This window comes from Ammospiza caudacuta, chromosome 27 (genome assembly GCF_027887145.1).
Source record: "Ammospiza caudacuta isolate bAmmCau1 chromosome 27, bAmmCau1.pri, whole genome shotgun sequence".
Taxonomy (NCBI): Eukaryota; Metazoa; Chordata; class Aves; order Passeriformes; family Passerellidae; genus Ammospiza; species Ammospiza caudacuta.
The window spans coordinates 3,365,956-3,393,592 of NC_080619.1; the positions used below are offsets into that span (position 1 = coordinate 3,365,956).

Genomic DNA, 27,637 nt, shown 5'->3' on the forward strand with positions numbered 1-27,637 from the left:
ACATGAAGTGCTGTCACTGTCCCCAGGGCCACTGGGGGTGTCCCTTTGCTGCCTGTGGAGGGTTGGCAGCAGGGTGGTTCCTGCTCTGGCACTGGCTTCAGGTGCTTGTGTAAGAGCAGAGGTAGCAGCATATGGCAGCTAAATATGAACCAGTTACATTCCAGTCTGAGGTGTTTCCATGACTCCATCTGCTGAACTGCTATAAATACAGGGAGCAGAGCTGGGATCTGAGCACTGAACCCACAGAGAGCTGGGATCTGCCAGGCCCTGCCAGGAAAGCACAATTGCACTGGGTAAGAAATGCAGCACTGCATCTTGTTTGCAGTGAGCTGTACCACTGTCACACACATCTTTTATGGAAAATCCTTTCCTTGAGATTTTTCCTCCTGAGAAGCCAAGAGGCCTCAGGAACAAAATGTAAACAATGGTTATCTGCTGCTGTGGAATGCAACAGGTGCATCTGGGATTGGTCTCATGTGGTTGTTTCTAATTAATGGGCAATCACAGTCAGCTGCCTCGGACTCTCTGTCCGAGCCACAAACCTTTGTTATCATTCTTTCTTTTTCTATTCTTAGCCAGCCTTCTGATGAAATCCTTTCTTCTATTCTTTTAGTATAGTTTTAATATAATATATATCATAAAATAATAAATCAAGCCTTTTGAAACATGGAGTCAGATCCTCATCTCTTCCCTCATCCTAAGATCCCTGTGAACAGTCACAGTACCACAGCTTTTCAGAAGGAGATTTCAGTCTGAAATCACTTAAGAATTCCAAGTGATGGATGAAATTTCTCAGAATTCAGCTGATAAGATGCCAGGTGACTGAATTATTTGTAAAAAATGTGCACATTGTGTCTTCCTCTGAATCTAGTGGTGGGTTTTGTTTTGTTAAAGCAGTGACCCCACCCTCAGCTCCCTGCAGGGATTCCTGAGCTGGTCAAATAAATTCCAGTGTGTTTCACACTAAACTCACAGAGAACCAGACCCTCAGTATCAAAATCCTTTCTTGGGATACCTGAACTGCTTTGGTGCCCTGGGTGAATTATCTTGTTTATGAGTTGTGTAACCCCACAATTTTAATTTCCCCCAAACTCTGTTACTGGTGTTCTTGGCTTTGTGTACGCTGAGTATCCTGGAATTATTCTGTGCCTTTGATCCCTGGGTCCACTTAGGATTTGCCATGTGAATCCCCAAGTGTTTGCAGTGCCCTTGGCTGCAGGACAGGGCCACCTCCAGTGCTCTTGGGTCCCACCTGGGCTTCACCCTGCCCTGGCTGCTCTCTCCATGGTTCCTCCTGCTTCCTCTCCCTGTGTTGTTGCTCCTGGACCTTGCTGGCAGCACTCCCAAAGCCAAAATCTCCTCCTGAGCCTGGATGAGTCAGGAAATGTTCCCAAAAACCCCTTCTGGCACCTCCAGGCTTTCCTGATTTGGTAACTTCTGTTTAGCATAAATAAAGCTTAATCAGCATAAATAAAACTTAATCTAAGCTATTTGTCTTTAATGTATCTTAATTTTCATAACTGGGAGCTTTGAAAGATCACCATAGAATATTGCTTGCTTTATTTTAAACCAAACACTGCACCTTTGGGGTTCATGGCAAGTTTTCAGGGGGCTCATCACATCTTGGTGGAGGATCTCCTTCTCTGGACTGGAGATTAACAACCTCCCTTCAGTTCCTTTGTTTCTGGAGGGTCCTGGATGTCCTGGGGATGCTGCACCATCCATGTTCTTGTCACCTCTCTGAGCTCTGTCATTGTCAGGCCCCACACTACTGTTCCAGAGAATTTCCCCCTTAGTTTGGCAGCAGAATTTCTGTTTACAGAGGCTGTGTCCAACAGTCCTGACCCTGCTGCACCTCTGCTCCACTCCAGCTTCTGCTCCCTCTTGAGCAGATCAGCCTCTGGGCTTTGTGCCTGCATTTTTAATCAGTGATTTGATCAACTCTGAGTTTTCAAATTTTCAAATTGCAGTTGTTTCCAGCTGTATTCTTTTGGACAAGGAGCTGTGTGTGCAGGTAAATGCTGTGTCTCCCCAGGTTATGGACTCAGTTATGGACTCAGAGGGGTGGGAAGCAGCATTTTCCATTTGGGAGCAGGACACTGGCCTTGGCAAGTTGGAATTCCAACTGATGGCTTTAGAACAGATTTTTTAAGGATGGCAAGAGATTTGTCTCACTGTGTCAGGTCAATACTGGGTTTTTAGCAGAACTCTCTGGCTGGACCTTTGTTGTTTCCTGCTTGTGATGACTTTCCTAAGGTTTCACCTCACGGGTCTGTGGAGCTCTCAGGGATGCTCAGGGTGGGATTTTTGCAGGACTCCATGATCCTTGTGGGTCCTGTCCAGCTCTGGACATTCCTGATTGTGTGTTTTCCTTTTTTTGGGATCTCTTTGGTGTTTAGATGGATCCTGAGTATCGGGTGAAGAAGTTCTTGGCTCTTCTGAGAGAAGAAGGAACGTAAGTACTTTTATTTTAAAGCAGTTCTTGAATTCTCCTTTTCTGCTCAGAAATGAGCCTGCAGTGGGGTGGATCTGCTCTCCTTGTTGGCCCCTCTGTATTGTCAGAGCTGCATCTGATCAGTTCTTAGAGCAGTTTGGGAGGGGGGAGCTCCTGAAAGTTTGGGAAGCTGCATGCCTGAATTCTCTGCTTTTCTGAATTTACCCTTAACTTTTAAACTATCCATGAGATATTGGGCCAAAATTTAATTTAAGTAAATCAAAAGAGATTCTGCTTGAGTAAAAAAATTTGGAATTTTGGTTTCTTGTGTCTGCTGTCTGAGAGAAGGATGTCCTACTCTTTCCCCATAGGTGCCACAGGGAGTAGTTGAGCCCAGTGGGACAGAATGACTTTCTAATCATGTAGGGCAGTACCTGTGCTGGGGAAACTCACACCAAACTATCTATCCTGGCTCCATGTGAGTGGGTTCCAGTGTGTGCTTGATGCTTTATACATGTGCATGATGCTTTCCTGATGGATTTGGCTTCTTTTGCAAGAGTCCCTACCCTAGACTGAAGGTGGACCAAGTGCAAGATCAACAGCTGGAAAAGTGACCAACCTGGAGAACAAACACTGGGATCTTTACTCTTCTGGACAAAAGTGAAAATGCTCCCCTGATCCCCAGAGCCCCATGTGGAACCTGCATGTGTAGTGCAATACTTTATTCTTTATCTTTGTCTCTCATACCCTGATGTCACGTGGAAGTGTCCCCTGGAGCCCTGTGCTTCTGTCTCTGTATTTTGGGGTGAGCAGGGGGAATGTGCTGGGAGCTTTGGGGCTGACCCTCACTTGTGTCCAGCATTCCTGCAGTAGGAAAGAGATCCTGGCTCCTAATAAACCTGCCAGTCTGGTGGAGGGAAGCTGAAGCACTGCTCTGTGTGATCCTGGTCAGGTGGAGGCTTTTTGTGGAGCCAGCCCCATGCCCACACACAGAGCTCCAGCAGGGCCTGGATGCTGCACCCTCTTCATTTAAATCCAGGTGTTTTGGGGCCTGGTGGGATTGGGCACTGAAAGAGGGCAGGGAAGTGTTGATCAGAGTTGAGGAAATTTCCAAATCCAGTATTTAAGGCATCAAACCTTGTTGTTCATCCAACAACACTTTTAGCAATGCTGGTTCCAACCTCCAGCTCTTCCTGAGTTCTGTAGTTGGCAGCTTTGGTATCCTCCAGCCTCATTTTATCCCTTTTTCCTGCCATGTTACCAAAGGTTGAAATTCCTCCTTTAGAGACAGAGAGGAGGCCAAGCTCTGCAGGTGCAGGAGATGAGTGTTGCCATGTTTTTGCACTGAAATAAAGGAATGTATCAAACCTTTGCTCCACGCTCCTTCCCCTGCTCCCCTGGCCTCAGGGAGATGCTGAGGCTCCACTCCTTCCAGAAGGTTCCTGGAACATACCTCAGCGTGGTGGGGCATGAAATCAAAGCCATTTAGCAGATGTTAGTCAGTGTAGCTCCCCAACCTCGAGCAGCCCCACTGCAAGGGCTGGCAGGGTGTGCAGGGGGTGTTCCCAGAGGGTCCCCATGTCCTTCCAGGTCCTGTTGTCCTCAGTGTGCTCACAGCAGTTGGGGTGCTCAGGGCACTCCACTCTGCTCCTCTGGCAGTGCTGTTGTGTTGTGATGCTCTTGTGAGTCCCAGTGGTGGCTCCCTCTCATTTTTTTGTGTAGGATCTTGTGAATTTATTTGTTCCTCCCTTCCCCTCTGCCAGTCCAGGTGACAGCAGCACACAGTAACTTATATTTCAGAGTAAATGATGTAAACATTATCGTGTCTGTGTCCAGAACTATATGGATGAATAATAAATATCTGGTTTAATTGCACATTCAATGGATTCAATAAAAAGCACAACTCCTTGTGATGATCTGTGTCTGCTCCTGGTGTGTGTGCAGCCAGAGGGGTGCTCAGAGTGTGGATGGATTGAATTTAGCCCACCCTGAGCAGCTCTTACTCTGACAGAAATTAGTGAGAGGATTCTGCTCCAGCCCATTCTGGAGATGTGTGGACTCTGCAGGGCTGAGGAGGCTCTGGGTGTGTGTGGGGTGGGGATATCCATGGAAATTATTAATTTCCATGATTCATGGAAAGTATCCCACCCCTGGGGAAGGCTGGAAAACCAGGCTGGGCTGCTGGGTGTGACACCTGAGCCACTCCAAGCTTTGCTCCAAGATCTGAGATGTTCCCTGCAGGTGGCACAAGGGAAGGGCAGCACCTTCTCACCACCTGTGTGGCTCCTCCTTTAAAATCTATAATAAATACACAATATTGCTTTCAGTGTATTGGGTTCTTCACCCCCTTCCTTACCCTGTTTCATCTTGAACTTTGCAGAAATGTGTCCCTGAAGGGGAGTTGTTGGCCAGAGGCAGATTGGAAGGTGCAGGGATGGGTTTTGGGGGCACAGTGAGGGGTGGAGAGAGGTTTGGGGCAGGTGGGCACACGGGGAGAGCTTCACCCCCAGAGCTGTGGAGTCCAGAACCTTCCATGGGCCAGGTGCTCTGGTGAGGTAGGACATGCCAGGGATGGTGGCACCTGCAGAGACACCCTGGCCATGCAGGTGGATCCATGGGATGGCTTTGTGAGTAATTTGGGGATCAGGGCAAGAATTTGAGTGATGCCATATTTATTTTGCCCTTCAGACAGGTACATTTGAGGCCAGTGCAGTGGAAAATTGTGTGCACTTAAAAGCATTGCTGATGCAAGGGAGATGCTGCAGAAACACCCACAGAACTATTCATGGACAGGAGAACAGGTTTTTATATGAGAAAATGTGGAGTTTGGTCTGCCCAAAGTGTTGGAAGGGGATTCAGAGACAGCCTGTGACATGTGGGGAGTGTGCAAAGTCTGGAGCCTGCTTGGATCCATTGATTAATTTGATCTTTATCCATTGATTAATTTTATCTTGATTCATTGCTTAATTTGATTTTGATCCATTCCTTAATTTGGTCTTCATCCATTGATTAATTTGATCTTGATCTGTTCATTAATTTGATCTTGATGTATTCATTAATTTGATCTTGATCCATTCCTTAATTTGATCTTGATCCATTGCTTAATTTGATCTTGATCTATTGCTTAATTTGATCTTGATCCATTCATTAATTTGATCTTAATCCATTGATTAGGTCTCTCCCAACCCAAACCACCCTGGGATTCCATGATTCCATGGCTGTCCCTCAGAGCCAAACCACACAAGCTGGCAAGTGCATATTTTTGAATTTTTTACCTTTTCTTTAATGATGTACCACAAAAAAAAATGGAAGTTGAAATATATTTTTCTCCAAATATATATATTTATATAATATATAATCTTAGTTAACTCAAGTATATACATTGTATAATAAATAATGCTTATAAAAAGAGAAATTTTCTGAATATAAAATAAAAAAAAATCGACCTCTACAACTTTATACAAAACTTTGGATACAGCAGATTGATGGAAAAAAGATCTTCCATTCAGTGCTAGAATACCTGGCTACAGTAAAATAATTACAAGGCAATAAATGTTCTATTTAATATTAAATACCTTTTCTTGATTAAAAAACAAACAAACAAAGAAGGGATTTTGTTTAAAGTCGGATCCTGGGAGTCTTTAATATATATTTTAAATAGATGCATATCAGAGGATGGCGTGGCTCTGGCTGGGGAGGCTTTTGGAGCTCTCTGGGGTTTGAATTTTTGGGAGCAAAGGCTCCTCTGCAGGGAACTCTGCACGGGAGGGACCTGGGGTTCTGTCAGGCTCTGTCTCTCCCCTTTATTGCTCTGTGCAGCTCCAGGGGCTGCTCATTCCCAGGAAAAGAGAGATTGGAGCAGCAGCCCCAGCCCCAGGGACAACCATTCCCTGGAATTCACTGCTTGGGGTGGGTTTGAGCCTGGCTCTTGGTCCTGGAGCCCACCAGGACAGAGGGAATATTTATTTTATTAATTTCATAGGTCAGTCCTGGAGAAGGTAAACAGGGGATGGCCTGGGGAGCAGGAGGAGACAAACACTGGTTCTGCTCCATGGGATGAGGGGGAGCCCAAATCCCTGCTCATGGAACTTTCTGGATGATTGCTGAGAGCTCAGTAAATCCTGGCAGGGGAAGGCTCTGCCTGGCTTTGTGCTGTGGCACTGACAAGGCTCACAAGGAGGCTGGGACAGAGATTTCCTCTCTCCCTGAAGTCTCTCCTGTTCACCTGGCAGGTAACCTGTCCCCAGAGAGACCCTGAGCTCCCCCTGGGGTGTGAAGTCATGTTAGGGAATGCTCAGTCAATGATCCTTAAATCCTCTCCTGGGCAGCTGCACGGTGAGGAGGTGATGGGACAGTGTGGTCGCCTGTGGGAGGTGGCAGCAGTGCCCTGTGCCCTGCTCCTGCCCTGGCCAGATGCCCCAGGGTCAGCTCAGGGCTCTGCCTTGCTGAAATCCTCCATGGGAGATGTGGGGAGGGGGAACAGAGAGAGCAGAGGGACCCCTGGGCTCTGTTAGTCTGCTCAGGTTTGGTTCTCCACCATCACCTCAGAGCAGGGAGGAGGGAGCTGGGCTGGGCTGGGGGCTCCTTCCTGTCCCCCCTGCATGTGCTGAGAGCAAGGACAGCAGCAGCTGGGGGAGCTTTCCCAACCCAACCCAACCCAACCCAACCCAACCCAACCCAATCCATTTCCACCTGAGCCCCCGTGCTGGTGCCTGCAGGGGCTGGGCCTGTGGGGCAGGACAGAGCTGGGAGCTTGGGGGCTGCTGTGGCAGCAGCTCTGCCTCGTGGGGCTGTGCCTTGCTGGGACCCAGCTGTCCCTGGTCTCTGCTGCCTGTCCTGTCCTGTCCCTGCCTTCCCTGTCCTATCCCTGCCTTCCTTGTCTTGTCCCTGCTCTCCCTGTCCTGTCCCTGCTCTCCCTGTCCTTGCTCTCCCTGTCCTGTCCCTACTCTTGTCCTGTCCTGCTCTCCCTGCTTTTGTCCTGTCCTTGCTCTCCTTGTCCTGTCCCTGCCTTCCCTGTCATGTCCCTGCCTTTCCTGTCCTGTCCCTGCTTTTGTCCTGTCCCTGCTGTCCCTGTCCTGTCCCTACTCTTGTCCTGTCCCTGCTGTCCCTGCTGTCCCTGCTGTCCCTGCTGTCCCTGTCCTGTCCCTGTCCTGTCCCTGTCCTGTCCCTGCCTACCTTGTCTTGTCCCTGCTTTTGTCCTGTCCCTGCTCTCTGTGTCATGTCCCTGCTGTCCCTGTCCCTGCTGTCCCTGTCCCTGCTGTCCCTGTCCTGTCCCTGCCTTCCCTGTCATGTCCCTGCCTTCCCTGTCATGTCCCTGCTTTTGTCCTGTCCCTGCTGTCCCTGTCCTGTCCCTATTCTTGTCCTGTCCCTGCTGTCCCTGTCCCTGCTGTCCCTGTCCTGTCCCTGCCTTCCCTGTTGTGTCCCTGCTTTTGTCCTGTCCCTGCTCTCTGTGTCATGTCCCTGCTGTCCCTGTCCCTGCCCTCCCTGTCCCATCCCTGCCCTCCCTGTCCCTGTTTTTATCCTGTCCCTGCTCTCCCTGTCTTGTCCCTGCTCTCCTTGTCCTGTCCCTGCTCTCCAGGGCATTTTGTCCTGTCCCTGCTCTCTCTGTCCCTGCCCTCCCTGTCCCATCCCTGCCCTCCCCAGCCAGCCTGAGGCACCAGCAGTCCCACCTTACCTCTTGAGCTGCCCAGAGCCTTCTCGGTGCCCTGGCTGGGGCCACCAGGATTTTTGTGCCATCCTCCAGCAGTGTGAGGCCACATGTGGGTCTGAGTGACCCCTGGGGCCCTGCTCTGGAGCCACCTCCACCAGTGGAGCCCCACCTTGTGCTTTACTTGCAGGTGTGGACGTCGTAGACCCGCGTGCACTCCTGGCAGCTGACGTAGCAGCACCAGTGGAAGATGCAGTGACATTTCTCCTTGCGCTTCTCAGTCCGCGTGTTGTGGCCGCGCCCGCAGCACAGCAGGTCGCAGCCGTCGATGCCGTGCGAGGTGACGTTGCACGTCCTGTCCCTCGTCCCAAAGGAGCCCGTCTCGGGGTTGGGCTCACAGAAATTGGGGGAGTTCTCGTAGTACACCAGGTCCCGCTCTGTTGGCGGCTTGAAGAGCGCGTACTTGGCCCTGAGGGTTTCCACCCAGCCCCGCGACTCGCGGTGCTTCTCCACCACCATCTCCGAGGCGCTGTCGTATTTGTCCTTCAGGTAGTCCCCGATGGCTCGGAAATCGGGCTGGGCCCACCAGCAGGTCTTGACCTCGCAGCTCCCTGAGAGCCCGTGGCACTTGCACTTGAGGTGCATGTGGTCCAGGATGGTCTGTGTGGGACAGAGCAGAGTCAGCAGCAGAAACAGCCACAGAATGGAACACAGGGTTTTGCCATAGACATGTTTTATGAAAAATCCTTTCCTGAGGATTTTTTCTCCTGAGAAGCTGAGAGGCCTCAGGAACAAAATGTAAACAATGGTTATCTGCTGCTGTGGAATGCAACAGGTGCATCTGTGATTGGTCTCATGTGATTGTTTCTAATTAAAGGCCAATCACAGTCTCTGTCCGAGCCACAAGCCTTCATTATCATTCCTTCTTTCGTATTCTTAGCCAGCCTTCTGATGAAATCCTTTCTTCTATTCTTTTAGTATAGTTTTAATATAATATATATCATAAAATAATAAATCAAGCCTTCTGAAACATGGAGTCAGATCCTCATCTCTTCCCTCATCCTCAGAGCCCCGTGAACACAGTCACAGGGTTTGCTCTCCATCACCCACCTGTGCCACCTGAGCTTAAATGTCTGCTCTAAACTCAGTCTGGGAAGCCTCACCTTGAGTTTTGGGGGCAGTTTTGAGCCTGTCCCCAGTGCCCACTCAGCCTGTCCCAGTGGTCACCCAGCCTGTCCCCAGTGGTCACTCACCGTCCGGCCAGCCTCGTTGTTGTGCCGGTTCATGGCGGAGCGCGCGTCCGGCCGGTTCTCCCGCGCGTCCGCGAACTCCCGGGACACCAGCACCCCGAAGTCGGCGTCCTCGCTGCAGCCCCCCCACTTCCAGCCATCCCCCGGGGGCCCCTTGTGGTGGGAGTCACAGCCACAGATGGTGGAGGTGCCCTCGGCGCAGGAGCGGGTGACAGCGAAGGCCACCCCGGCCGAGGCGATGGCGTGCACGAAGGCGGATTCGCGCGTGGCTGCAAGACACAGAGCACTGCTGGGCTGCCACTGTTATAATTCCTGCAAAAATACCCCTTGCCCGAGATTTTCTCTTAGGAAGCAGAGAATCCTCAGCTCCTCCTGTGTTTTGCTGCTTTGGGATGTGTTTATTCAACATGGGAATTGTTTTAAGCTAATGACCGATCACCATCAGCTGTGTCGGGACTTGTAGCCATGATATTTTTTGAAAAATCCTTTCTTTACGATTTTTCCTCCTGAGAAGCTGAGAAGCCTCAGGAACAAAATGTAAACAATGGTTATCTGCTGCTGTGGAATGCAACAGGTGCATCTGTGACTGGTCTCATGTGATTGTTTCTAATTAATGGACAATCAAAGTCAGCTGGCTTGGACTCTCTGTCCGAGATACAAGCCTTTGTTATCATTCTTTCTTTTTCTATTCTTAGCCAGCTTTCTGATGAAATCCATTCTTCTATTCTTTTAGTATAGTTTTAATAGAATATATATAATAATAAATCAGGCCTTCTGAATCATGGAGTTGGATCCTCATCTCTTTCCTCACCCTCAGACCCCTGTGAACACCATTACAGGGACTCTAGAAGCAGCCACGAGTTTTCATTATCATCCTTGTTAAAACTTCTGTCTGTGTCCTTTCTCTATTTTTTAGTATAGTTTTAGTATAGCATAATGTAATATAATATAATATAATATAATATAATATAATATAATATAATATAATATAATATAATATAATATAATATAATATAATATAATATAATATAGCCTTCTAAGAATATGGAGTCAAATTCACCATTCTCTCCCTTCAACCCTGCAAATTCAACAGTGTTCTCCTTCCCAGCCCCACCCAGCAGCCCCTAAACCTTGCTGAAAAGGTTGATTTTGTTAATTTGGAAAGGAGTTATTTTGTTAATTTGTTAATGAAGGTTTCCTGGAGCAGGAGGTGGGGCAGGGTGTGACTCCAGCTCCCTGCAGCATTTCCCAAACACAGGGCCCAGGATTTGATCCATGGGTGCTCAGGGGTAAACAAGGCATCAGTAGCAGCTTGAGGGGCCTCAGGAGGGAGTTACTGGAGTAATTCCTGGCCTGGGAACCCAGAGAGGGGCTCCATGCCAGGGGTTAGAGATGGAGGAGCTCGTTGATCTGGGGAAAGGTTTTGGATGATGCAGACACACTGTGGGAGAACATGGGCTTGACCTTGGCCTCACCCAGGCTCTCCCAAGCACTGTTGCTGTCTCAGAACCACCTTTCCCCTTGGAGACACCAGGGCTCAGAGCTCTGCAGACCTGCAGCTCCCTGGGCAGCGGCACCAGGCTGCTTCAGCCCACCTAAACATGGAGACTTCTCATATAGAGACTTCTCTAAATCCAGAGCAGATGTTGGGGTCAATGCAACCTTGTGCCAGGGTGCAGGAGAGGCTGGAGCTCAGGGGCTGTGGTGTCTGGGCTGGAGGGCTCTGACTGCTCTTGGGTCAGGCGTGATCAGATAACGGGGAGAAATTTCTGCTGAGAAAATCACCTTGGAGCCATCTCTCAGCTGTCTCCTGCATCCCTGCCCTGTGCCTGGGGACAGCAGGCCCCTGGCCCCAGCCTCAGCCTCTCTGCAGACCCAAAAGCCAGCTTTGCCAAGCTGGGCTGATGCCAGGCTCTCAGGGGAGGTGGCTGTGGGTGGCTGCCAGCTGTGGGAATCCCAAATGGCATCTCCAAGCAGGGCTGCTCAGTCCTGGCTGTGCTGGCAGCACCCTGCTGAGGTTTTCATGTGCTTTCAGCTCCAACTCTTCCCTCCTTCGCTGTGCCAGCAGGGATCCAGCCTGGAAAACCAGCCAGGTTATCCTCAGGGATCTCTCCCCAGCATCCCTGGGGCTGTGGGCACCGCTGGGGCTGTGGGCACCGCTGGAAGGTCCCTGCCCCAGTGGGGTGTTCCAGCCTCACCAAGGCTCTTTGGGTGGCCCAGAGCAGAGCAGAGCAGAGGAGCCAGCCCAGGACAGCCCGGGGGGACAGGGGGAGGACACGGGAGCGATGTGGCTCTGCTGGCCCTGGGAGGTGCGGATGGGCACGGGGCTGGGCTGGGCTGGCAGTGCCCTCCTGGCAGGGCCGCGATGGACACGGCTCCTGCAGCTGCCCCGTGTCCCCCATAGCCCCCATGACCCCGGTGTCCTCCATGTCCCCTGTGCCTCCTATGCCCTCTATATCCCCCGTGCCCCCCATGTCCCCGTGTCCCCTGTGCGCTCCGTGTCCCCTGTGCGCTCCGTGTCCCCTGTGTCCTCCTTGTCTCCTATGCCTCCCGTGTCCCCTGTACCCCCTGTAACCCCTGTGTCCCTCGTGCCCCCCGTGTCCTCTGTACCCCTTGTACCCCCCGTGTCCCCTGTGCCCCCTATACTCCCAGTGTCCCCTGTGTCCCCCATGTCTCCCGTGTCCCCTGTACCCCCCATGTCCCCCCATACCCCCTGTGCCCCTTGTACCCCCCATGCCCCTCATGTCCCCCATGCCCCCTGTACCCCATGGCCCCCTTGTCCCCTGTACCCCCCATGCCCCTCGTGTCCCCTATGCCCTCCGTGTCCTCTGTGTCCCCTATGTCCCCTATACCCCCCAGGTCCCCCGTGTCCCTCATACCCCTCGTGTCCCCATGTCCCCCGTGCCCGCCATGTCCCCCATACCCACCGTGTCCCCTGTGCCCCCGTGCTCTCTGTGTCCCCCGTGTCGCCTGTGCTCTCCATATCCCCCATACCCCCTGTACCCCCCATGCCCCTCGTGTCCCCCGTACCCTCCATGTCCCCGTGTCCCCGCTCGGTGCCAGCACAGGGGGGGATCGAGCTGCCACCCCCAAACCGCTCGGTGCCTTGAAACCCTGGCCGGGCTCCGGGCGAGGAGCCGGGAGAATTTCCCAGAGACGAAAGGCGGGAGCGGCGTTCCCAGAACCAGGGGAGGGGCTGGCGAGGGAGGATTAGAGCCGCCTTGACAGTGCACCACTGCGACTGTCTCCCAGCCAGCCCCGTTACCTGCTGGGACACTCAATTTGCCATTGTTCCCTCGGTGTCACACTGTATTACCCGCATAATGCGGAATGTTTCCGCCGGCCAGCGTACCCACGGCACAGAGCGCTGGCATTCCCCAGGAGCACCTCGTAGCAACGGGGCAATGTTCCCCTGTCCTGCCGTCACCCTCCAATCCCGCCAGCCCGGCTGGGAAATCCCTTTTGAAGGCGCTCCCCAGCCCCCCAGAATGGCTAAAGGGCGTGTGAATGCGGCAGCGATTTGAAACGACTGCGGCGCTGCGATGGTATCGCTCGCCCTGCCTCACAGTAGGGGAGGAAGCTTAGCTCTTTCTCATCGCTATAAGCTTATTTTTCTCTCTCTGCCTTCTCTGCTTTTCCCTCCCCCCCTCCCGTTAAGCTGCTGAGTTTATATCGAGCCGGCCCCCTGATCCCACACACCCCTGTTTAGATGCAAATGACTGCGGGTGTCATGGCTGAGAAAAGCCCCGGGTTATCGTGGTGCGGGTCTTTTGCCTTTTCACAGCTCGTGGCAGGGGCTTAGCCCAGCTCACCGGGACCCCCGAGGGCAGCCCGGGCCCAGCTGCCAACCCTGCACCTGCCCTGGCCTGGAGCATCCCCTGGGGCAGAGGGGACAGGGGAGTGGGGACCAGCATCCCTGGGGAGCTCCATGGGCTGCAGGGAGCGTCCTTCTGCACCTTCCTCCATCCTTGTGACCTTCCTCATCCTTCTTCATCCTTCCTTCATCCTTCTGCACCTTCCTCCATCCTTCTGCACCTTCCTCCATCCTTCTGCACCTTCCTCATCCTTGTGACCTTCTTCATCCTTCTTCATCTTTCCTCCATCCTTCTGCACCTTCCTCCATCCTTGTGACCTTCCTCATCCTTCTTCATCCTTCCTTCATCCCTCTGCACCTTCCTCCATCCTTCTGCACCTTCCTCATCCTTGTGACCTTCCTCATCCTTCTGCACCTTCCTCCATCCTTCTGCACCTTCCTCCATCCTTGTGACCTTCCTCATCCTTCTTCATCCTTCCTTCATCCTTCTGCACCTTCCTTCATCCCTGGGGTGCTCCATGGGCTGCAGGGAATGTCCTTCTGCACCTTCCTCCATCCTTCTTCATCCTCCTCCATCCTTCTTCACCCTCCTTCATCCTTCTGCACCTTCCTCCATCCTTCTTCATCCTTCTACAGTCTGCACCTTCCTTCATCCTTCTTCACCTTCCTCCAGCCTCCTGCACTTTCCTTCATCCCTTTTCACCTTCCTCCATCCTTCTTCATCCTTCTGCACCTTCCTCTATCCTTCTTCATCCTTCTTCTATGGTCTGCATCTTCCTCCATCCTTCTGCACCTTCCTCCATCCTTCTTCACCCTCCTCCATCCTTCCTTCATCCTATTTCACCCTCCTTCACCTTCCTCCATCCTTCTTTACCTCTCTCCATCCTTCTTCACCTCCCTCCATCATTCTTCACTTTCCTCCATCCTTCTGCACCCTCCTCCATCCTTCTGCACCTTCTTCCATCCTTCTGCACCTTCCTCCATCCTTCTTCATCCTTCTTCTATGGTCTGCACCACAGGCTGCAGGGGAATCTCAGATTTGCTGCCTGGAGCATCTCCTCTTCCTCTTCCTCTTCCTCTTCCTCTTCCTCTTCCTCTTCCTCTTCCTCTTCCTCTTCCTCTTCCTCTTCCTCTTCCTCTTCCTCTTCCTCTTCCTCTTCCTCTTCCTCTTCCTCTTCCTCTTCCTCTTCCTCTTTCTCTTCCTCTTCCTCTTCCCCTTCCTCTCCCTCTCCTCCACTGCCCTTGGTGTCTGCAGAGCTGCTCCTCTCTCATGTCCTCAACCTACTCTTCTCAGGCCACACTTACTTAACCAGATTTTTAACCAGATTTTTTGGCCAGATTTAACCAAAATCCTGGATTTCCTACCCAGAAAATGGTGATTGTTCCCCCCAGAGCAATGTGTGGCTGCTGGCTCAGCCCTGGTTGGGACAGGGCTTGGCTGGAGGAGCCATTGGCTTTAGATAAGAGCTGACCTTATTTTGCAAAGAAAAGGGAAAGGAGGGAAGGGCAAAGCAGGTTTTTCTGTTTTTCTTCCCTCCTCATCCCAGACCGCACACCTGCAGTATAAATCATCCTGGAGAATCTGCTTGTAAAAACATGAGCTTACCCAACATTCAGGGGTTGGTTTTTTGGTTTTTTTTTTCATGGCCTGGGTTAGAAAATAAGACACAAAAAAAGAAAATGTAGAATCACAGAACTACAGAACAGTTTGGGTTGGGAGGGACTTTGAAGCCCATCCAGTGCCACCCCTGCCGTGGCAGGGACACCTTCCACTGTCCCAGGGGATTCCAAACCTTGGCCAGCCTGGCCTTGGGCACTGCCAGGAATCCAGGGGCAGCCCCAGCTGCTCTGGGAAATCCATCCCAGCCCCATTCAGGGAGGGCAGCCCTGAGCCCCCACAGTGGCAGCAGAGCTCACAGCCTGGAGGATGCCCCAGGGAGGGTTGGACACACATTTGGACATGAGGGTCTGCTCAGCTGAGCCCTCCTCCACTGGATGTGACCATGGTTAACAAGCTTGCAGCTCCTTTAAAATGAAATTACCCTCAGTTTCTTTTCAGCCTCTATTAGAAATGATTTTGAAAAATCATTTCTAATAGAAAAATTTTTGATGCTGTTGTAGTGAGAGCTGCACCTTTGAAGCTTTTCCAAAATAGCCTCAATCCACCTGAGGGAGCAGCAGCTGAGATGATCCAAGTGAGAACTGACAGGGGATTTCCCCCAGGTGTTTGTGAGGTGAAACCATAATCCTTTGTTGGCCAAATGCAGGGTGTGAGCTGGGACAGGGATTGTCCAGGTTTGGGTTTGGGTTTGGGTTTGGTTTGGGTGTGCTGGAGGTGAGGAAAAGGGAATGTGACAATGGTGGCCACAGGATCCAGAATAGAATAGAATAGAATAGAATAGAATAGAATAGAATAGAATAGAATAGAATAGAATAGAATAGAATCCATAATTATGGATTATTATCCAGATTATGGGCCCAAACCTCTTGGTTTTAGGATCACCTAAAGGGGCTCCAGGAGAGCTGGGGAGGGATTGGGGATGGAGGGACAGGACACAGGGAATGGCTCCCAGGGCCAGAGGGCAGGGATGGATGGGATATTGGGAATTAGGAATTATGGGATCCATCCCTGGAATGGATTTCCCAGAGCAGCTGTGGCTGCCCCTGGATCCCTGGCAGTGCCCAAGGTCAGGCTGGACAGGGTTTGGAGCCCCCTGGGACAGTGGAAGTGTCCCTGTCATGGCAGGGGTGGCACTGGGTGGGCTTTGTCCAACCCAACCCTGTAGCTATAATATTTTATGGAAAATCCTTTCCTTAGGATTTTTCCTTCCAAGAAGCTGAGAAGCCTCAGGAACAAAATGTAAACAATAATTATCTGCTGCTGTGGAATGCAACAGGTGCATCTGTGATTGGTCTCATGTGGTTGTTTCTAATTAATGGCCAATCACAGTCAGCTGTCTGGACTGCCTCAGTTAGTCACAAGCCTTTGTTATAATTCCTTTTCTATTCTTTCATCCTTCTGATGAAATCCTTTCTTCTATTCTTGTAGTACAGTTTCAATATAAAATATATAATAAAATAATAAATCAGCCTTCTGAAACAGGGAGTCAGATCCTCATCTCTTCCCTCATTCTGGGACCCCTGTGAACACCACCACACAACCCAACCCCATCTGTGACTCCTGTCCCATCCAAGGGAGAAGCTGAGTGGCACCAGATGCTCTTTAAAAGGTCCTTTCCAGCTCAGACTGTCCCTCTGAAGGCCCAGGAGTGTCCCCCGCTGTTGAAGATTGCAGTGCAAGATGTTTTCTATTACCATCTGTATGGCAGATCATCTTTATCAAAGTGGTTATCTTTGCTTTATCTCTCTCTTTGAGTGACCACATTCACACCTCCCTCGGGAGGGGACATTGCTGATAACAGCTATTGAATGTCCCTGCATGGCTGATAAGAACTATAACATCCCATTGGGAGATGTGAGCCCAGGGGGAGGAGCCAAGCATTGCTGCCCAGATATAATCCAGAGGTTTTGAGACACCAGCACGGCTTTCTGCACTGGATTCCCCAGAGGAACAGCAGCTGCCTCTTCTCCACTGGATCTTCAGAGGCAGAATACATCCTTCTCTACAGGATCCCTGCTCCAGCAGAACCACCCCTGACACTGCAGGAGGGCTGAGCCACAATTCCAATGGGACTGCCACCAACACCCTGACCCACAGGGTGTCAGGCTGGGTTCTGACTCTCTCAGTGTTGTTCTAGTGCACTGCATTGTTTATTTTACCCTTTTTTTTCCCCCTTCCCTATTAAAGAACTGTTATTTCCTGCTCCCATATTTTTGCCTGAGAGCCCCTTAATTTAAAATTTATAGCAATTCGGAGGGGTGGGGAGGGTTTACATTCTCCATTTCAGGGGAAGCTCCTGCCTTCCTTAGCAGACTCCTGGCTTTCCAAGACTCCAGCCCTTGTCAGGGACCAGCAGAGCTGCTCCCACCCTCCTCACATCTGCCAGGACCTCTCAGCTCTGTCACCAACCTCTGAGCTCAATCACATCCCCTTCTCTCCTCCCTCAAACCCTACAAAGATTCTGGTTTTTCTCTGCTGCAGACTCTGGGAATCTCAAAGCCTCCCTGTGTTCCTCAGTGCCACCAGTCCCATCCTCAATCTGCTCATTAATTTTGAAGGCAGCAAGGAAAAGACACAAGAACGGTTCAAAAAATGTGAATAATCCCCAGCATCAGATGGGCTGGGCTTTGATGTGTCCTCCTTTGCAGATGATGCTGTTTATTTTTAACTGCTCCACTTACAGGTGAGTGAGACACCAGGATAAATCCACCCTGGGAGCCTGGCAGGGCTGTCTGGAGTGGGAAAATAAGGATATATCCAACGTGCTCACTCATTTTTCTCCATCTGTCAGAAGATTTTCAGAGCTCTGGGTGATATTTTACCTTGTCAGCTCGGGGTATGTGGAGATGCTGAGGCAAGTCCACACTTGAGGCTTTGCTCGAGTCCCTGCAGCCGAAAAGAATCTTAAAATATTCTCCATAAATTCAAAGTTCACTTTGCTCATTACAGGGAGGATGGTTCAAATCTGATCTTTAAGTGCTTTCCTGCTGACAGAAATGGTGCTGAGAGATTTTCAGTGTCTCAATGTTTGAGCAGTTCTTTCATGACTTGTTTAGAATTTTTATGACGGGTTTTTAGTGACCATTTTTGAAGAAAATTAAAACTTTCTGATCTTTTAAGTGCTGAAATTTTGGACAGGCTTTAATTAGGCAACAAATCAGAGTATATTGAGCCCTGCTGATAAGTTATTTGGTAGTAAATATAAGAGTTACTCCAAAATACAGCCTGGCACAACAGAGGGGCAATGAATCTCATGGTGCCTATTAGTGCTCTAATAAGGTTTGACAATCCTGGCTCCTGCAAAGAATCCCACATTAACACAAAGGAATGATTTTCACTGAAATTCTCAACTGACATTTCTGGGATCTGAAACGATACCTACTCTTACTGGGAAGCTGAAACTTGAAAAAAAAAAAAAGGATTTTATGAACTGTTTCTTTGCAGAATTTTGGAGCTTTGAAGGAAAGATTCACCAGAACTCCTGAATTCTGCAGGGGACTGATGGGAAATAGTTCAAAGTTCTGCTCTCACCCCAATTTCTCCAGTTCCTTGAAGTCTGTACCATAAAATTCCCATTTCCAAAGCATCACTGCAAACAATAATTTCTGTGCAGCAAAGAAATTATTGCAGGGACCCAGTGGTGTCAACACCCAGGAAGAGGAGGGGGAATTATTTTTGTTGTGTTTATGAAGCTGTGAAAACAAGATATCACCTGTGGATGTCCTTTGTGCTGAATGTGGCACAGAATGAACAGAATCCATGGGAGAAAATGGAGATTTTTATCCACTGGGAGCTTTTAATTCACCACTTGGTTCAGTTTTGTGGGGATGCCTTTTTCATCTGCGCTCTGGGGCATCTGAGATTATCATGGGGCTGTGCTGGGGAGGGTCAGGATGGAGCTCAGGGAAAGGTTCTGCCCCCAGAGGGTGCTGGCAGTGCCCAGGGAATTTCAGAGCTCCAGGAGGGTTTGGACACCACTCCCAGGGATGCCCAGGGTGGGATTGTTGGGGCGTCTGGGCAGGGCAGGAGCTGGGCTGGATGTTCCCTTCAAACTCAGAGAATTTTGTGATTCTATGATTTGTTCCTCCAGCCTCTCCTTCCAACCTGTTTTGGGGCCCTTTCTCACTTTTTCCAGTGTAAAGCCCAGGGGAGCTCAATCTACAATCCTGGTGTACCCCAAAGCCCAGGGGAGCTCAAATCACAATCTTGTGTACCCAAAGCCCGGGGCAGCTCAGTGCACAATCCTGGTGTACCCCAACACCCTGAGGAGCTCAATGCACAATCCTGGTGAATCCCAAAGCCCAGGGGAGCTCAGTACACATCCCTGGTGCATCCCAAAGCCCAGAAGAGCTGTGGGGAGCTCAGTACACATCCCTGATGAACCCCAAAGCCCAGGGGAGCTCAGTACACAATCCTGGTGGACCCCAAAGCCCAAAGAAGCTCAATGCCCAATTCTGGTGCATCCCAAAGCCCAGAGAAGCTGTAGGGAATTCAATCCACAATCCTGGTGCATCCCAAAGCCCAGAGGAGCTCAGTACACAATCCTGGTGCACCCCAAAGCCCAGAGAAGCTGTGGGGAGCTCAATACCCAATCCTGGTACACCCCAAAGCCCAGGGCAGCTCAGTGCTCAATCCTGGTGCACCCCAAAAACCCAGGGAAGCTGTCCCAGCCCTACCCCTAGCCCAGCTGCCCCCTCAGGTTTACCTTTGTCCAGGACAGGCCCGAAGATGGCCAGGCTGTCATCGATGGTGGTGCAGTTCCAGCGGCGGCCCCGGAACTGGTGCTGGCACTCCTGGATGCCCAGCTTCACCCCCTCGGCCACGCTGGGCATGATCTCAATGTAGTTGCGGCAGAAGCGGAGCTGCTTGGGCACCAGGCCGGGGATGGAGCCACAGAGGATGGGCTGGGAGCCCAGGGAGCTGTACTGCTGGCCCAGGGCCAGGGACCTGCAGGGACACGGACAGGGACAGCTCTCGTCACTGAGAGCAGCAGGCACCAGGTCCTAAGGGCGTCTCTTAGGGGAAAGCAGTAGGAAGTGTTGGGTGTTGGGGAAGATGAAACAGAAAAGCCTTATAAATATGATTGTCTGGCAAAAGATTTTGAGAACATGGAAACTATAATTGGGATTGAAATGAAAGCAAGCTTTGAGATCCCTCAGTTACTGAAGAACAGGAAAACAATGGTGTGGCCAGCTGAAGGTGATCCCCTTTTGATGGAACAACACCCTCTGCTTGCAGACAGGCCCAAGGGTCAGAGCAGACCCCACAGCTTGGCAGAAGGGGCCCAAAGAGGAGTTTGTAGGGTTTAAAATGTAACACAGTATGGTAATGTAGTGATTCTTATAGGCTGTATGTGAATGCTATAGGATTTGTATCTTGTACTAGATTGGTTAGTGAGAATTAGAATATTCAACACAGAAGAAGATTTATTGTATTGGAATGGGAACCTTGCTCTCTTACCCTTTTACTTTCTCACCCTCTCATCCTCTCTCCCCCTCTCTTCTCTCAGCCTGCTCTGAGCTGTGTTTGGCAGCTCCCAGCAGGGCCCTGCACCCAGGCCCTTTGCAATAAACCCCAAATTCCAAACCTGGCTGCAGAGATCTCTCATCTCCATCCATCCCCACCGTCCTACCCCCGACACTCCTACAGTTGGGAAGGATGAAGGTTTGACAAAAAGGTCTCACAGATATGTGTGTGCTTGGCAGAAAGATTTTGGAATGTAAAATCTGAAGAAGGAATAGGAATGAAAGCAAGTTTTGATATAGAAGAAAAGAATTGCTGAGCCCTGTGATGGTGTTCACAGGGGTCTTAGGATGAGGGAAGAGATGACGATCTGACTCCATGTTTCAGAAGGCTTGATTTATTATTTTATGATATATATTATATTAAAACTATACTAAAAGAATAGAATAAAAGTTTTCATCAGAAGGCTAAGAATAGAAAAAAAAGGAATTAATAACAAAAGCTTGTGTCTCGGACAGAGAGTCTGAGCCAGCTGACTGTGATTGGCCATTAATTAGAAACAACCACATGAGACCAATCCCAGATGCACCTGTTGCATTCCACAGCAGCAGATAACCATTGTTTACATTTTGTTCCTGAGGCCTCTGAGCTTCTCAGGAGGAAAAATCTTACGGAAAGGATTTTTCATAAAATGTGTCTGTGACAGAGCCCTAACCAAGGAGGCAAAGGGTATTGAGAGGAATAGCAGATTTGTCTTTACAAACAAGCTGTGGGTCTGCTGGTAGATAAAACTAGCACTGGGAGATAGAAGAAACAATGGGAAGGGTTCCACTGATTGATGAATGGAAAAAGATATTTGGTTTTACAAATAAACTTTAGGTTTGCTGATAAATGAAATTAGACATTGAAAGATGGAAGAAATAATGGGGAAGAAAAACCCCTAAATTCCATAAGAATTAAAAATTTAAAGGGAGGGTTATATATTTGAGGGAAATCTTTGGTATCAGGTGTTTTGGGAATTTTTTACCTCTCAAGTACCTCAGCCATTGGGGAAGAGAGAGGGAAATGTGGGAAATTGGGATCAAAAGGAAGCTGCATCCTCCAAAAATTTGAGAGATACCAGGAAAATGCCCCATGGCCTCTCCCTTTACTGGAATAAAGTCAAAGGACTCCTCTGTCTCCTTTTTGGACATAAACCTCTGGTATTTGTAGATTAATTTTCCTAACAGTATGTTAATTAGAAGGGGTTTTTATGAATTAGAGCAAAGGATAAACCCACCCCAAACAAGAAGATGTTTTTACCAAGCACAAAGATAGCACAGGCAAACAAAACAAGTTGTAAGTAGAAAAAAGGTCTCAGAATTTTCCACTGCAAGAAAACTGAAAAACAACTCCCAGCTTAAACTGTGATGTACTGACTTTCAGGGATTGGAGAACAGTAACATGAATATGGTAATTACAGTAGTTATGATAGACTAGAGATAAAAGTTAAAGTGTAGATTGGTTCTACTGTATGAAGATGCTCAGCAAAGGAAAAGTATAGAATGCATTGTAACCAAAAGAAAAGTATAGAATGCATTGTAACCTAAGCTAAGGGTCTCTGGAGCTGACAGCTGTAGGCACAGCTCTGTCAGCCACAACCCTGGACTGCTGGAACCTCTTGGATACAATAAACTGCATTTTGAAGAGCCACCTGGAGTCCTGCATCCCTCATTTCAGCTCTTACAGAGAAGCTCACAGAAAAAGAGAAAGCAATTCTTATTTCTATTTACTGCTCCTGTTATTTGGCAAATGTGGAATATGTTATGGGGATTGTTTACCTGAAGTGATTTGTTGATTAGACACTAGTGAAAGTTGTTTTGATTCCTTAGTTAACTGAGTAAAAAAACTGTGTCCTGACTGTCTCAGACAGCATTCTTTAGTATTCTTTAGTATAATATTTTCTTTACTATGTAATTTAGTATTTAGTATTCTTTAGTATAGTGTCTCTTTAGTATGTAATTTAGTATAGTATTAGTGCAATATACTATAGCTTAATAAAGCAATTGTTCAACCTTCTCAATCATGGAGTCAGAGCACATTATTCCCTACATTAGGGTCACCCTACATCAATAGGGGACAGTGGCAGGGCTGGGGAACACCCCCATGCCTGGCCATGCCCTGTCCTGGTGCCGCTAATCACCCCAACCCTGCTCCAACCATGCCCAGGGGCGTGGGATACGGATTTGTAGGGAATTCTCCAAGCCTGGCAGAAGGCTCACACAGTGTGCAAACCTGGACATAAGAAATGCTGACTTGGAAATGCCGTGGAACAGGGCAGACATTGCTGAGAGAGAAATTTCACCTTGTCCTGGGGACCCCAGCAAACTCAACATCACACCTGCTGTAATATTCTATTTTAATTCTGTAACTCCTATTTTAATTCTGGTGCTCTGCTGACTGCAGCCCTTCGTGGGCAGGGGAACACACAAATTCTTGGGATTGCCTGAAGATCAACTGCAGCAGCAGGGAAAATTTTGCAAGTCAAAGCATGCAATGGGTGTTCACATCTGAGAGGGGAAATGTCAGGTCTTGACTGACTGGGGAACAGACCAAACCTGACAGAATTCCAATGAGGAGAGGGACTGGAAAGCAGCTTTTCACTCAGGAATCCCCCTCTGAGCGTGTCTGGAGGTTGGAACTTTTACAAAGAAGTGACACCTGTGTCATCACAGACTCCCCACCCAGCTCTGCAGTCCTCAGGGGTCAGCAAAACAGAGTAAAAATTCATTTTTTAAAATGACATTAGAGAGTGATGTCCCAGCCAGGGTAAGGGCAGGAATGGGATGTGGGGTTTGAATGTTTAATTCAGTTTTCTTTATCTCTTCCACAACCCATCCTCCCTCCAGGAGATCTCTTCTGTTCATGGGCCATTAATTATTAATTATCTTCTGTCCATGGCCAGTGAGTGTCCCTGCATGGCTGATCAAATGCCATCATCCCATGGGGAGATGTTCCGCCCAGGGGAGGAGCCAAACATTTCTACCTGGATACAATCTGAGGTTTCAAGCATTCCTACCTGGATACAATCTGAGGTTTGGGACACCACAGCAGCCTTTGCCCCCTGCATTGCCAGAGGAGCAGCTTTCTGCTGCCCTGCATTGCCAGAGGGAGCCCAGGCCCATCTGCAGCAGCCCTGGAGCTGCAGAGGAAAACTCCCCTTGTGCAGGATCCCTGCTGCAGCAGAGCCACAGCTGGCACTGCAGGAGGGCTGAGCCCCCCTGGGATGGGGCTGGGACACCACCCTGGCACACAGGGAGTCAGCTCCTGCTCTGACTGTGTGTCTTTTTTGGGTTTTTTTTTGGTCCTATTGCATTTGTATTTTTGATTTTCCTAATAAACACCTGTTATTCTTACTCCCATACCTTTGCCTGAGAGCCCCTTAATTTAAAAATTATAATAATTCAGAGAGAGGCATTTACATTTTCCATTTCAGGGGAGGCTCCTGCCTTCCTCAGCAGACACCTGGATTTCAAACCAAGACATTTGTTGCAGATTCTCTCACACTGAGTGTCCTCAAAGGGAGCAGAGATGGAGCTGCAGGTCTGAGCCCTTCTGAGAGGGGGAATTGTTACCCTGACCTTGATGCATCAAAGCCCATTGGGTGGAAACCAGCTGAGTTTAGCTGAAGAGATGTCAAACCAACCCCCAGAGGACCCCTGAGCTGCAGAGTCCATCTCTTGGAACTGGAATTGTGTTTGGGACATGGAGGGCTCAGAAATTCCTGTTGAAAGGACAAGAGGAATGGGGGATGCCAGAGGATCAGGAATGCTCTCCTGGGGGAAGCAGGGACCTCTCTTCTCCCCCAGCACCGGGCAGGATGAGCTGGGGAAGGAGTGACCAGCTCCAAGTTGAGCTGCCAGGCAGAAAAAGCCATCGTGACCCCCTGGCACTGAGCAAAGCCCAGGAGATGCTGCCAGAGGAGCCTGGTGAGGTGTCTGAGGGTGAGAGCCACAAATGTCACCTCTGGGAGCAGTCAGGGCATGGCACGGCCTCAGTGGCATCTCCAGGGGAGTGCAGCCACCCCCTGACACCCAGCAGAGACATCCAGGGGCAGGAGGACAGGGTGGTGTTGATGGAATTGGATTCCTCAGCTCTGGATTTTCCTCCTGGACATGTCCGGGGTAGTTCTGTCCTTCTGTTTGCTCTGTGGAGCTGTGGCTGGGGCTGTGCTGTCTCACCCAGGCTCTGCTTCAGGGCTGGGGTGGTTTAAGCTCTCACCAGACACTGTTATAGAAGCTGGGGTGGTTTTAAGCCTCCTCCCTGTTGTAAATGGGATGTTAAACACGGGCAGGGGACAAAGGAGCAACAGCAGCGAGCTGAGGCAGTGGCTTATGCTGACAGTTTGATCAGTCTATTGGAAAGACTTCTGAGAGATTGTTTAGTTACAGTGGGGAGAAGGGGAAGATTAAGACTTTGTGTCCAGCAGGAGAGGGCAGGACAATGGATGCTGAGAGGGGATTCAGACCGGGAGGTGCAAAGGCACAAATCTCAAAATAAATACCAGTGCCCAACACTTGTTGCAGATTTTCTTACACTGCGTATCCCCAAATCCAGCCTGTGCTAGCAGAGGAGGACGGCACAGGGGCTGTTGTGTGTGTGGGGATCAATATTATCAATATTCCTGAATACATCAATATTCTCTGACAGAAGTTAAAGTCCTCCAGCAGCCTTTGGTAAAACACCTGAGCTCTGCAGGGCATGGCCAGGGCACAGGAGTTGAGCACACCATGAGTCCAAGGCAACTCAAATTTCAAATAATAACTGTGATAACTGGAAGGCACACAGGGATCTCAGGCTCCCTGGTGGTGGAGGAGGAAGGACAGAGGTTCCCTACTGTATTTAGGGAGTATTTGATGTAGGGAATGATTGGTAATTGATTTAAAAGGCTGAATAATTTTTAAATTAAAATTATATTGTTATATTTATATTTATTATAGTTATGTTAAAGAGATATATTATAATGATAATAAAGAGATATATTATATTATATTACATTACATTATATTATATTATTACCACATACTATCATATCATATCATATCATATCAATCTTATTATCACATCATATTATACTATACATTAAAGAAAAATTTGTGATTGTTTAATTTAGGATATAACTTTTATTTAATTGGTTAAGGCAATAAAATAACTTTTACTGCTGTTCAATTAACTAAATTATTTCAGGTAAATAATTTCCTTAACGCATTTCACATGTGTAAAAATAACAGGAGTAGCAAGTAGAGATAAGAACTATTTTTCTCTTCTTCGTTTTGTGCTTCTGTAGGGAAAAACTTGTTATGACTCCATGCAACTTTCTCTTCACCAGGCTAAACAGCCCTAATTCTCCCAGCCTGTGGTTTTGCTCTAGCCCTGACTGATGCCTTGTGCAGGCTGAACTAGAACAGAGGCTGGACAGAGCTAAAGAATAAAGCAAGGATTTATTAAAAGGACTCAGTGAATCCACCTTGGGCAGCACAAGGGCCCAGCCAGGGCTACACCCAAGATGAACCAAAATGGTCACAAAATGCCCCACTGGTCAAGGGGTCTCTCGCTTTTATAAGTTCTCCTCCATTTGCACGTTGCTAATTGTCCAAATTAGCAATTTGCTAATTGTCCAATTCCAGCTCCAGCCCATGCAGCCCCATCCTTGTTTTTCTCTCTCCAGCCCACAGTGTTTGTGCTCTTGGGCCTAAGATTTGGATCATTTGTCCTTGGTCCCCACCTGGAGCAGGAATTGTTTTGTCTCCCTGCTCTGTGAACAGAGCTCACCATCCCATAATGTGAACCCAGACCTACACACTAAAGCAGCACGGAACCTGAAAAATAGAAAAGCTCAAACCTGAGGCATCAACCCCACATCCAATCCCTGGTGGCACCTGAACTAAGCTAAGTCAAATTTTACCCTTGCCTTGAGGTTCCTGGGAAGGAGGCAGCAGCACCTACACTGAGTTTTGGAGCAGAGCCAGTGTGGCACATGGTTCCATCTTTCCTGCAAAATCCATGGCAGTTTATGCCTCACGCCTTCCCAGAGCCCAGAACCTTCCACTCCAAGTGCTTTGCTCTCCATGGAAGAAGAATAACACAGTAGTAAAGCAGCCTCAATTTTTACCACAAGAAACCACCAGGACTGGTTCTAGACCCAGTTTCCACAAGATTCAATTTGGTTTTTCCCCACAAGAAACCACCTGATCCAGGACTAGTTCTAGATCTAGTTTCTACAAAATTCAGTTTGGTTTTTCCGTTCTGGATCTGACACAAGACACTTTGAGGCCCAGTTCCTCCAGCTCAGACAGAATCCATGTCTCAGTCTTAGCCACAGTGCCCAGGATGGGCAGCCCAGCTGACCACTGTCCCCAGTGACCACTGTCCCCTCTGTCCCCTCCCTGCCAGGCTCCTCCTTCCTGTTTAACCCCAGGCTGTTCATGGGAGCAGAACCAGCCTAGGCATTTCAGTCCTGGTCTCAGGGCTCAAGGAAGGACTCCCCAAAGAGGGGCAGCCCAGGGATCCCCCTTAGATCCCCCCCCCCCAGCTGTGCCACAGCTGAGTGGATGTGGCAATTCCCACCCACGGGGTGTTTTCCATCATGTTTGGGTGTTGGGAAGCCACTTCCCAGTGCCAAACTGTGACTCACCCTGGGTGATTTCAGCACAGTTGGCACCGAACACTTCTTGAGGCCACCCACCACCACAAAGGGACTCCTTAAACTGGAATTTGTCTCCCCAAACTGGAGTTTGCATCCCCAAAGTGGAGTTTGCCTCCCCAAAGGTACTCCCCAAACTGGAGGCATGGCTGGAGGGCTTGGCTGACCAGTGGGAGATGACCAGCACCCTCACTGGCCTCAGTGGAGAGCTGCTCCTTCCTTCCCTGCATTTCTGATGCTCATTCTGGTCCCAGTGTCCTCTCCCCTGTCCCTGCAGGACACATTTCCCTCCCCAGTGCCAGCTTTGGGAAGGAGGCAGGAGAGGAATGGCTGGCAGTGGCAGCGAGGGGACAGCAGGATCACAGCCCTGCCAGGACCCAAACAAACCCCAGCGTCTCTCTTTGGAGGACAGCTTTTACTGGAGGACAGCACTGAAAATCTCACTGTGTTTACTGCGGTCACAGCCTGGAAGCCTGCATTTGCATATGCAAATCGTATGCATTTATGTAAATTCCGGGTGGAATAATATTATCACGGTCTCTGCAGAATAGATCCTCAGCCATGGCAAATCAGTGGATTGTGTTTTCCAGGCGGGAGTGGCGCTGCTTTGAGCAGGCATTGCTGAACAGAACATTTCTATCTGGAGGGGGGAGAACAATGCAGGACCCGCTCCTGGGCACTCCCAGTCCCTTGGCAGCAACTTCATTCACATTCCTGCAGAGAAGC

At 49.5% G+C, this 27,637-nt stretch overlaps 2 protein-coding genes across 3 annotated transcripts in view; one reads left to right on the forward strand and one right to left on the reverse strand.

Annotated features, from left to right (window-relative positions):
- NSF (N-ethylmaleimide sensitive factor, vesicle fusing ATPase) overlaps positions 1–4,347 on the forward strand; it is a 73,092-nt gene extending 68,745 nt beyond the window's left edge. The window contains exons 20-21 of one of the 2 annotated variants that reach the window (XM_058820436.1): positions 2,400–2,455; positions 2,806–4,347. In XM_058820436.1, the coding sequence (XP_058676419.1) occupies positions 2,400–2,455; positions 2,806–2,821 (72 nt within the window). In that variant the 3' untranslated portion in view covers positions 2,822–4,347. The remainder of the gene's footprint in view (positions 1–2,399; positions 2,456–2,805) is intronic. The other variant, XM_058820435.1, reaches the window with a different exon arrangement.
- Positions 4,348–8,261: 3,914 nt separating this feature from the next.
- The window catches only part of WNT3 (Wnt family member 3), a 28,604-nt gene continuing 9,228 nt past the window's right edge, over positions 8,262–27,637 (reverse strand). The window contains exons 2-4 of the mRNA XM_058820596.1: positions 19,472–19,713; positions 9,335–9,600; positions 8,262–8,741 (exon numbers count right to left, since the gene is read on the reverse strand). Of these exons, the coding sequence (XP_058676579.1) occupies positions 8,262–8,741; positions 9,335–9,600; positions 19,472–19,713 (988 nt within the window). The remainder of the gene's footprint in view (positions 8,742–9,334; positions 9,601–19,471; positions 19,714–27,637) is intronic.